Below are 12,152 nucleotides of genomic sequence, written 5' to 3'. Positions count from 1 at the left end.
TAGGGAAAAGTCATTACAAGGAAAACTATTAGACAACTAAAGCAACAACACCGGTGATGAGTGCAATTGAAAGTCAGAATCTTCTATCATTTAGGGAGATGTGCCCCTCTGTTAAATCATTAAATGTAGAGAAATACAGAAACTGAGAACACAGAAGTGTTAAGTAACATAAACAAGATGTTTGCTACTTAACTGTGAGACAGTCACTTTTATTTGGCTTGTTTGATTGGTTGGCTAGTTGATTAGGTTTTTTTTAATTATTAATTTGGGGTTAAAGCAGATGCTATCAGTCTTACTTTTTCCTAGTAAATAAACTAAGTTAAGGGTTTTCCTACTTTACTTGTGGATTATAGCTGTGATCATCTCTGGTTGGTAATTTTGAGTTTTTCATTTACTACTTCATTTACATATTTCAGATAGTAGAGAGGATGAAACCCACAAAATGAAGGTACTTTTAGGATTAATATTGTAGGACCCACAATACGAGTGTGTTGTATTTTGACAGGTACAATAATTTACCAGAAAGCCTCAAATGCTTCTTTGGCAACAATGTTTTCTTTCTTATCATTACAAATAACACCTTTAATTACTAAATATAAAAGAGATTTAAAGGAATCCTTCTTTTCTTTTTCTTTATTTTTAAATATTTGTGGATTAGGCACTATTATGTGTGGTTGATTTCACTGTCTCTATGTACAGTCTATGACAGCCCAATTTCTAGAAATGTTAACTCACACTTCATTCCATTTTAAGTTAGCAAGATTTGCAGGTCCACAGCCGCTTTGAAAATCAGTTAAACATTTGTTATTTCATTTTCTTGCTTCTGTGGATCTGTACTGTAAAAGCTCTAGTAAACTCAAGAAAGAAGATCAGAACCCACTCTCTTAGGGTCCTTAAATAAATTTGTCCTACATGGCAAAGTTAAGAGATATACACTTCAGAAAATAGGCAAATATGATTGTAATCACCTTATTTTTAATCTATCTGTTAAACCAATTAAAATTCACGTTGATCTTACTTTTTTTAAGTAGTATCCTATATTATATAAAAAGACTCCAAGAAAAAAAAATAGTACTGGAGAAGGGAAACATTTGTAAGGAAAAATTATACTGAAAGAAATTTTCTGTTCCACAAGTGTAGATGTGACATTTTTTCAGTTCACACACACACATACACACACACACACACACACACACACACACGCACACTAATATTATTCGGGAAATATAGGTATTGAACACTGAGTTCTAATGTGAACAAGGTACCAAGAGATATTCTGGAATTGAAATATGGAATAGGGAGGATAAGTAGTTTGGCAATTGTACTACTGAGAACAATTTGAAAGCTGCAGTGAATCACAAACTGAACATGAATTTGGCAATGTAATGCAGTCACAGAAAGTACAAATGCAATTTTACATTAAAAAAATCCAGTGTAAGTATGTTACTGGTATCACTATTCAATAATGGTTACACCTCAGCTGGAATATGGAGTCCAGTTTTGAGCACTGCATTATAAAGAATACAGAGAAACTGGAGAGGATCCAGAGGTGAGCAATGAAGATGATAAAGAGGTTGGAAAGCAAGCCAGGTGAAAAAAGACCAAAGAACAAGGTTTATTTAGTTTGGACAAAGGGAGATTTAAGAGACAGGATAGCAATTTTCAAATATCTGAGGAGCTGCCAAGCAGAAGGTAGAGAAACATTATTCTCCCTTTCTACAGAGGACAGGGCATAGAGCAATGGGTTTAAACTGTGGCAAGGTAACTGATATCAAATCTCATGAAAAAACTTCCCAACTAGAAGAGCAATTGAAAAATGAAAACCCTGTCTAAAGAAGTTGTGGGATCTTCACTTGAAGTTTTTCAAATATTCAGTAAAAGGAAAACATCTTGAAAGCAGTAATAGTGAAATAGAGTTAAGGAATGGCTTAAGTATAAAAATTAGATTTGAGTTTATGGTCCTAAAAAACAATACAATTTTAAATTTTGTATTAAGCACTCCCATTCCAAAGGAGAAAGACATGATGGGACCTCTTTATAAAGTTCCTAAGCAACTCTATTGGAACTATTTTTCCTTGTCTGGAAACGTAATCACTAGAAGGCTGTTGACAAATTGTGTAATTGACATGGTGAACAGCAATAAAAAAAGATTAAGAAAGTGGACAGAGTAATTTATGAAAAAAAAATTAAAACATATAGCTCAGCTAAGCAACAATTCAATAGGGTCAGAATAATAATAGATACATAAAAGATAGGACATCCAGGATTTTAAAATCGTATTTTAAAATAAAAATAAAACAGAGAATAATGGCATGCTCTCAAATAAAGACAATCTGGACTAAATATAAATATGTCCTCTCGATAGTAAGATATGCTACACTGAAATTAATTAAGCAGGAGATATTAATTGCAGAAACTCCACAGTGTGCGACATTAACACCAGACAGGATTAGGAAATCATTCAATGAAGTAAAATTCAGCACTGGCTGAGAGATAGCTTTAAGGAGTGTCTCAACACAGGAGTTGTACCAGTTTAACTAAAAATTATTTAAATTAATGAAAATCTCTTTGAACACACTTTTATTCATTCACAACTGACATAGTAACTTAACTTGAGCTATAAGTCAGTTACAATATAATATATAGTGTCCACACCCATGTGCGCGCTTAACTGCGAAGTAAACTAATTAGCTGCTGAGTAAAGCATCACCATCTATATGTGTAACACTATTAGGCTGCAGCAAATGAATTCATGTCTTCATAAGACAGTACTGACAGTATTATCTTATGATGGGGTAATTAAGGGTGCAGACAAAAGTGACATTTTTTGCCTGATTTGGCCACAGAAAGCAGTCTATAGCTTTGATCAAACCCAAGTGCATGGTTGCAGACAGCTTCAAAAACAGCCAATTGGGTGAAAATATGACCCATTGCATGAGGTATCAGATAAAGACATTCCAAAATGTAGCGTCTTTTGTAACTTGTATCTGTAAAGCTCCCAGCTTGTTCCTGTTTTTAGAATGGAAGGGGGGAAATGGAGCAAAGGGAGTTCAGTCTGGGTGGTTTCCAGCCCCTCTGAATGGTGGGGCAGGTATATTGGAGTCTCCCCAACCCTGAGGTGGTGGGGGGCTCCAATTCACTCCCAACCTTCAACACCAGCTGGGGAACCCCAAGAATGAGCTCCCTCGACTACCTTTCCCCCCTCCCATTCTGAAAATAGCAAGCAGTGGCAGAGAACCTTAACCATTGCTATGGAAATTTGGCTGCAGGATTTCAGTCAGGCACTAGATTCCCCTCCCCACTAGAACCAATAGTGAACTTCTGTTTGGTCTGGGATAACGTTGTAACTCAGAACTCTTTGCAGAAATCATCCTGAGTTACAGCTGGGAGCTGCACTTGTGTCTGCACCCTAAGTGTGATTAAACCCATGTGTAGATGCTGACCACAGGTGTAAATTGCACCCAGTCAGCCCAGCCAGCACCCTTGTGCCCCAGTCAGCCCCTCTGCCACCCAAAACCACCATCCAGAGGCTGGGGCTGACTTCTGGTGCCTCCTGACAGCCCAGGCCAAGCAAGGCAGAAGTGACCCTGGTGTAAACTGTTCTGCCCTGGCTCACATTGGTGCTGTCCTGGGTGCACATGTAGATGCTGCACCTGGAAGTGGTTTACTCTGGCTCAAACTACTCTGGAATTTATTGCTTCAAATTTAACTGTGTGGGTATGTCCGTACAGAAGACTGCATTATTTTAAAGCAATTTTTAGCAAAATCAGTGCAACTTCCACATATGGATAAGGCGCTTGTCACTTGGATTGCATGGCAAAAAGACAACAGTTCAGGAATATATAAATAGGTAAAATCAGGGTGGTAATGAGGGATTTGAAAGAGATGAAGCTGATTAGTAAACCTGGAAGTTAGAAGCATTTCCAAGCCCAGGAAGCAACATGAAACAAACTGAGGCTGAAAGTGGGAGAAGGAAACAAAGGGAGCCATTAGCAGAGAGGATGGAAATGGTATGTAGTGTGAGGGATTGGGACATAATTGGCATGGATTATCAGGGAAGAAGGGTGGAATTGTGTGGATACTTGAATAGTGTATAGGACTAGAAGCTCCTTCATAAGGAAGGATAGGGATGCCCATAAGGAGATATGAAGTGGTGCTTGCTTATGTAGCAAATAATGTATAAACTGTCAGTATCAGAACCAAAATAGAATAAAGGGAGGGAACTATAATTATTAATAGGAATTTTTCTACTCAGATGGTAAATTCTCACACTGTGTTAAAAGCAACATCATCATATTGGGATTTTGAGCCAAGAAGCTAAAATGCAGTTGTAGCTTTGAAATATGACTCTTGGAGAGCATTTGGTATGCACTTTAGGTCTGGCATATGATGATGAAATTAAAGTTGGAGGCATTATTAAAGTGGTACTAAAATATTAACTATCACAAACCCCAAAGCCAGAAAGAAATGAAAATCATGAAACTTAAAGAAAACAAATGTTTTAACTCTAACTAGCATGTATGCAAAAGTTACAGGTTAAGAAATCTTTATGCAAGTAGTTACTCTGAAAATTAACATTGAAAACTATTATGAATATCCTTGCTGTTCTCTATATATAAAAAAAGCTATTTTCCCCTTGAGGTTTCCATAACTTTTTATTAAATTTCCTTGTAACTGTCATCCATTGTGCTAAAAGCTTCTATAGAAAGTTATCCTTTGAAAGAAGCATTTTCTCATCTTCATATAACAAGAAATACATTTTTAGCTCCTCAAAACTTTAGTGAAAACATCTTCCATACCTATTCTGTTGATGGTACAGAAGAAACAGAATAAGCATTTGTGACACACAGACAGTTAAGCGAACATCCAGATGGGAAAGCATCTGGAGTTCTGATATATTATCCACTGTATATTTTTAAATGACTCAAAATAAAGTAAACGGTTTGCATTCTGAAGTACAATATTTTGTTTCAAAGCAGCAATGGCTCTGCCAGTCAGATGGGAAGGCACAAACCTCCTCTTAGGCATGAAGAAACACACTGCTGAATATTCAGAGCATATAAATTCACAAGTGCAGTAAGAAATGTTAGATGCTGTGTTGCAATGTATGCCAGAATACATTAAAAAAACACCATGTCAAAAAGTAAAGTACATGCTTTTGAATGAATATATTAGACAATTTAGTATCTTACATCTTCAACTTCATCCATGAAGCCTATTAATTTTTCCATTATGAAAGCTAAATATATAATATCCATTTTATCTGCAAAGTTGGAAGCACCTCTTGTGTAAGCCATCAGCTGGCGGGAAAATTCAGGAGCAGTGGTTCCATTGATGTGCATCTGAAAATAAATCCAAAGCATTACATATAATATCTAGGTTACAGAGACTTATGTTCATGCTAGTATTGCAACCAAAGGCCATGTACAGACACTTGGTTTCTCCTGGGAGGATCGCTCATCTCCCAGGAGAAACCACAGATGTACAGACGTTTAGGATTTTTTCTCCCAGAGTAAAAATGGCTGCTCCAGAAGAAAAATAACTTGGGAATAATCAGGGTTAAAAAATTCCAGAGAGAGTTTCTCTTGAGAGAGCAAATGTCTGAAAACGTTCTCTCCTCAAAGAAGCCAAAGCACTGCCCTCCAACATCCCAAGGTGCTTTCCTCCCCAAGAAGTACGTCACTTGCTGGACTCTGGTGCTCCAGGCAAACAGGGAGCAGAATACACCCACGTCACAATCCCAAATTGTGCTGAAGGGAGACAGGAGGTATCTATACATGAGCAATGAAGCAGCTCCAATGTGCTGTAATTATAGCGTGTTGAAGCAGGCTTGATTAATTGAGTCTGCTAAAGCGTGGTAATTACCGTGCTCCAGCAGACTCCAGCGTCTCATTTATCAGCATCCCTGCACTTATAAATAGGAGATGGGGTACTTTGACTAAAGCTCATTAGATGAGCTTTAGTTAAAGTGACCTTGCCACCATTTTTAAGCGTGGGGATGCTGATACATGAGATGCTCCAGGCTCTTTAATTAAAGCAACTCTCAGAGGTGCTCTAATTAAAGCACTCCCCCACTCACAGAGCACATGTAGAAACATCCAGGCTGATGAAGCGTCTGGGTCAGCCAATCCATTCGGCCCTGTGCACTGCTGCCATTCTGTGTCCAGGAAGACTGAGGGAGACTATGGAACATGCTGAGACGTGTGTACCAGGGCCCCCCTGGCTGTGCAGAATCAGCACTTCAAGCTCTCTGTTCTTCAGCAGCTCAGCATTCAGGCATAACCTTGTAAGTTTTTTGAAATACTAGCTACCAGATTCCATTTAAAAATGGAGGGTTAGTTGAAGGGTTAATTTCTGTGTGCATATTACAGGTAAAGTTTTTTTATTAATTCACAATGTTTGCTACCAATTGATACATTTATATAATTCCAGCCATGAGTGAAGTGTAAAAGCACCATGAGAAAATTCTACAAAACATAACAGAAACTTAGGCCACTGAAAGACATTCTTTTAAAGGCATGAGAGGATCTGATTCCCGATCTCAGCAATCATGCTTCCTGGCATGCCACATGTGCATGGCAGGAGGAACAATTGTGAGATCAGATCCCAGTCTCAACCTATTGCCAATGTAGGGGCCTGGGATCATGATCCTGGCTCCCCTGCACTGGAAAGGAGCAAGGTAAGTGCTCAGTATTTCTATGGGTGGAAGAGCCCATCAGCTGACTGGCACTCCCAGCCTCATGAGTGCTACACTGTACTGAATGGCTCTATTGAGCTCCCAAAGCTGGGAGTGCACTGACAACATATTCAATTTAAGCCGTCATGGGAACCAGCCACAAAATTATTACACGTATTTTGTGGCTTATTCCATTTTATCATATATTAATTGCTTGAATGTGTGGCTGGGCTGCTACTTAAGACATGAATAACTGGTTAATCATGATTTAAGTGTAACATCTGCCACGGCCCTTACAGAATCATAGGATATTTTTATTGATTTTGTTGACTTATACAATTTAATATTTTGGATATCGTTCTATGTTGAACTCTACATGTTTGAGGGGTCAGTTCTATAACAGCATATTAGGTTTCCAACAAGAAAATCAAAGCCAGTCTATGAACTAGACTCTTACCTAAATGCTAAAAATATATCAGAACCAAGTTACATTAATTCTTGCAAAGTACTGAGTGCTTTGGTTTACACACAGTAAAATATATAAGCACTAAACACTTGTCCATAAGGATGCTGAAATATATACTTAAATTTAAGCATGAACTTTAAAAGCCTTGCCAAATTTTTAATAAAACTGTTCAACAAAGAACTTTAAAATGTTTTTGAAGCTGTGAACAAATTTAATTCTCAACTCTAAAGAGATTTGCTACTTGCAAGCCTATATCAAATATTCCTGTTTAACGGTTTTCATGTTCCTATAATGGTATACCTGAGCAAAATGACTAGCTTTAAGCCTGCATGAAACAGGACTTGAAACCAATATAACTGTTACATATGTCCACCCCCTGAGTTAATTCAATAAAATATGATTATATTAGCAAAAATCAAACTATGTTCATGCCAAATTTTAAAAATCTCAGCAGTCAAATCTCAAGTGTTGTTTTTACAGCAGGCTACAATACTTTTACAGCAGATACATGCATTTTCTCCATGTTAGGCAACTACTAAAAAAAGGGGAGAGGTGAAGGGGAGGCAGGAGAAAGAATTTTCCTCATCCCTCCAAAAACAAAATTTTCAGGCACTGACAACTATCTAACACCTGAGTGGCAAACAAAAAGGCATTAGAAAATTACAAGCAAGCAATTATGCTGCAACTTTTATCATCATTATTAATAATCATTTAATATAATTATGATATTAAAGTGTCAAACAATTTAACGGTTTATCAAACATGTAATTTCATATTAAATAATCATAAGAATAAAAATATTGATGAATAATATGATTTTTAAAACTCTTCCAACAGAGAAAGGGAAACCCAGGAAATTGATTAATGAAAACAGAAATAAAAACATAAGTTCAGTAAAGAAAATGTGTATACATATGTGTAAAATGCTGGTATGTGTGAGATGCAGGTAGTTATCCAGAATAAAGGAAGAAGCATGAAACAGAAAATCTACTGTATTCATTTGTTGAAACAACAGGCACAGAGGCAAATCAAGTGACCAGGAAAAATAAAGGCAGACCTTTGTTGTAGTATGCCACCAGCCAAACTATTTTATTTAATTTCCTTTCTTCAGATTAACCTCAGTTTTCCTTCATAAGAACTTTTTTTTTTTAAGTTTGGATTTCCATACCAACTGTTCTAGACAAATCATATTTCAAGATTTTATTTCCTTGTTCTGTTGTCACAATATTGCACATATGTTTTAGTTTAGTTTAATTCAAATGGTATCTCTGATGTCCTTTTTCTGAAGAAGTCCCAAGGGAATAAGAGATCGACAAGTAATTCTCCTCTTTTCTCTACACCTCTGATAGCACTGTTTGTTAAGTATCATGCCAATATTTCTTTTTTTTTTCAGGTAATAAACTAGAATATGACCTTCCCAGAACTAAACAGATAAAAAGAAGAGTCCAGCCAGCAGTAGCTTTAGTAGGCACAGAAGACAGATGTGCAGACTTACTTAAACTTTGTAGTGAGCACAAGAAGATATTAACTCAAACACATGTCCCCTGTATATGCTGCTCCTAATTACTTTTTCATAGTCAAGCTACAGCATAACTGGTATAATGTATTCATTTAGTGCTTTACAGAAATGAAAGTGTAAATGCTTCCTGACCTGGAAAACATACAATCTAAAGGGTTGATTGAATAAAATAATGTGTGCTGGCAGTACGCAGCCTCTCTCATGAGATTTAGCAATTTCCATGACCAACATAGGGAATGATAGGAAATGTATAGAATGATGGGAAAGAAGGGTGTGGTGAGAGTTTCAATAAACTATGATAATGTTCAAATTGTTAGGCTGAAATCAAAGCCCACACACATATTTGCATGTTTGTTTATTTTGAAAAGATGCTAGTGAAAGGAGAGAAGTGTGGTAATTTCTAGCCAACAGAAATAAATTCTGGGCAGGTAAAATAAGCTTAGTGTAGGAGGGAGGCTGATCAGAAATCAGTGAAAGAATGGAAGATGACAAAAGAGAGTAGCTGAGTGAGACAGGTTAAGCAGAGGCATGAGTGTAGGGTGGCAGATGAAAGCAGACATGGAAGCAAGTGCAGGGTTGTACAATTCTAAGAACCATTCTCCCTTCTACAAAATTCCATCCTTTTATTTCTTGACCCCTGTTTTGCCTCAACTTCCCCAATCTTCAGTCTTACCTCTCATTTTCCTTCTCCAAAATAAACCATTTGGCCTGTGGGGTTTTTTTCCATTAACCTCCAGAAGCATGTGATATTCTTAATGTCAGTATAAAAAAATCTCTATTTCTCTAGAGCTTCTAAAATTATCTTATATGCCTTGTTCCACTTGGACATGCACATTTAACCAGGACTATAGAAGCATTCCAGCTGTGGACTCAGTGAGACAGGACTGAAAGAAATAATAAAGGGGACTATTTCTATCTTTGACATTAATGGCCCTATATATGACTTTTAGCAAATAATTATATGTAGTTATGACGGTGGGGTAAAAATGGAGTAATACAGAAGAGAATGAGGTGCCTGGTGAATACAGTAGAGAATGATTTCAAAAATGATTTTTTTTAATACTTTCTTTTGTGGAAGAGAAGATATGGCAGACCCTTTTCCTATTGAAAACTGAGGCTCTCTGTTTTCAAAAAGCCTTCTAATAGCAACTCTCACCAAATCTTGCCTTTAACGTCCCAAATGTGTGCCTAAACATAGGCTTCTTCCAAGATGTGCAATAAAACTATGGTCACCAGATGCTCCGTTAAAACACCATGGTCACATTGGGCTATTGTATTTTCAGAACTGGAAAGAATGCAGTGTCTATGCTTTTAAGCAACAGAAAAAAAATCATTCTAATATGCTATATATCAGGATTGTCAAACATCTAGCCCACAAGCTGGATCTTTTTTGAGGATCTGTGTCATTTGGACCAATGGCAGTCTAGTGGGCTACTGGAAGTTGGGAGGCTGGGCTAGTTGCTGTCAGAGGCAGGGGGTAAGGGAGGACCATGCAGACGCAACCCTCACTGGACCTGCTGCTGCCTCATCTGCATTGCTGCCACCACTTGATCCACACTGGTGCTGCTGCCCAATCTGTGTCTCTGCCCCTGTGACTGCGCTACTGTAGATGCTAAGAAGGATCCCCTGTGATCCAGATCTGGCTCCACTACTATACAGAAAACATTTTTTAAAGAGACTGACGCCAATATGGCTAAGTACAGACAGTCAAAAAGCCCGAGGCTGCTTCCTCTAAGCTGCGATTCAAACTAGGCAGCTTCCTCTAAGCTGCATAGGTTGAACCAATAACCAACTGAACAGACATTCAGTTTTCAATTGGGAAAGGCAGGGGGAGGCTTGCACTGACCCAGGCCACTAGGCAGGGGCACTAGAGTGCATCTCCCAGCCTGCTGGCCATTGCCACTGCTAGCCCAGCCAAGTGTCCCCAACCCCATGCTGTCCTCTCCTGAACCCCTGAGCTGCTTGCCTTAGACCCTGCAAGTCTCAGGGCTAGCCTGGGGCAGCCTCAGGGACTGGAAGGGAATTCTTCCACTCTCCTGCACTAGTTTTGCCTCAGACTTGCAGCAGCTGAGGCAAAACTGGCTGTGGAGGAGCAAGAGAATTTCTCTCTACTCCCTGAGGCTGCCTGAGATTCGTAGGGCCTAAGGCAAGCAGCTCTGGGTCTTGGGAAGGGAATAATTCCCTTCATCTCCCTCAGCTGCCTGAGCTGGGAGACCCGAGGCTGAGGTAGGGGAAAACCCCCCAAGGTGGGGGTTCACCAGTGCTCCCACACTGGGCAGCATAGTTAGGCACCCAGCCCAGAGGACTTCTCTCTCCCTCCTGTGGCAGCGGCTGAAGCAATCAACAGCTGAGAAGTGGGACAAGGAGGGCTGCTGAGGGTTGAAAAGCCCCCACCACAAGGGCTTTCCTTCCCCCCATGTTCTGTAGCTAGGAGGGCGTGGGGGTCTGCTCCCCTGTCCATCCCACCCCATCTCTATGGGCTGATGGACACAGGCAGGATGCAGGCTAAGCAACAGAGGGGTGAGACAGTCCCTGCTCTACTGGAGCAGACAGCATAGCCCGGGGCTGCAAAGCATTCTGAGATGCTGGGAGACTGTGAGTTAACTTGAACCAGGAAGGGATCTGTGGCAGAAGTTCCATAAAACAGTTTGACCTAAATCAGTTAAGTCTGAAACTACACCCAACCAGGTTTATCTTAAATTGGTTTTGGCCATTTTGAAAGCAGTTTACATGCACTAAACTTCTGTTCTGTTACAAGTTTAAACTAGTTTGTGATCACTTAAACCAGTTTATATGTCACTTCTGTCCCTAGCCTCTATATGTATGCTACTGTAACAGGCTTGGGGTATCCAACCTTCTTGGATGCCCCCTAGTGATCTGACTCACCTGCAACTTCTTCCTGGCCTCTTCCACCTCCTGCCTCACCTGCCTCGACTTGATCTTAACATCTTAAAGGGGAGGCTGCCTCCATAGGACAGGGTAGCCACTCCTTAGGCATCTTCTCTTTTTCTAACCCCAGAGGTTACTTTCCTTTTACTTCAATCCTCAGGACTACTCTGCCCAAACTCTACAGGGTGCACTTCTCCTTTAAGATGGTCCTAGCCATGCCGTAGGGGCTATATTATGGCCTCCAGTCATGTTATAGCCATGCCCATGACTCACAAATGACAGTTGACGCTTGGAGTGGACCTCCAAGTCCCAAATCAACTCTGGGCCTCTCAAGCCCCTAAAACCCTTACCTGGGCTTCAGCCTTCCCAGCTTTGGCCCTTTTGATCTGGCTATGCCCCCTCACCCCAGGTCCATTGCCTAGACCCTGGGTTCATAGGTCTCAGCCTCACATGTCCCTGACCAAAGCTGGTCTCAAAACACAGAGCATCCCAGCATCCTGCTCAGTAGCCTCCAGATCTCACCTACAGCTGTTTGGATTCCCCTGCCCTGCAGCCATCTTTAGCTGCTTAGACATTTCAGGCATAGAGGTTTGGGTTCCTGC

General features: G+C 39.7%; 1 protein-coding gene across 1 annotated transcript in view; it reads right to left on the bottom strand.

Moving 5' to 3' along the window:
• The window catches only part of LOC102385859 (adhesion G protein-coupled receptor A3-like), a 529,567-nt gene that overhangs the window by 245,441 nt on the left and 271,974 nt on the right, over positions 1 to 12,152 (bottom strand). The window contains exons 10-11 of the mRNA XM_014523782.2: positions 5,193 to 5,342; positions 4,534 to 4,564 (exon numbers count right to left, since the gene is read on the bottom strand). Of these exons, the coding sequence (XP_014379268.2) occupies positions 4,534 to 4,564; positions 5,193 to 5,342 (181 nt within the window). The remainder of the gene's footprint in view (positions 1 to 4,533; positions 4,565 to 5,192; positions 5,343 to 12,152) is intronic.

The sequence above is a fragment of the Alligator sinensis genome, unplaced genomic scaffold, assembly GCF_000455745.1.
Source record: "Alligator sinensis unplaced genomic scaffold, ASM45574v1 scaffold151_1, whole genome shotgun sequence".
Classification (NCBI taxonomy): Eukaryota; Metazoa; Chordata; order Crocodylia; family Alligatoridae; genus Alligator; species Alligator sinensis.
Note: the sequence above shows the minus strand (reverse complement) of the source record. Positions and strands in the feature narration are given on the sequence as shown.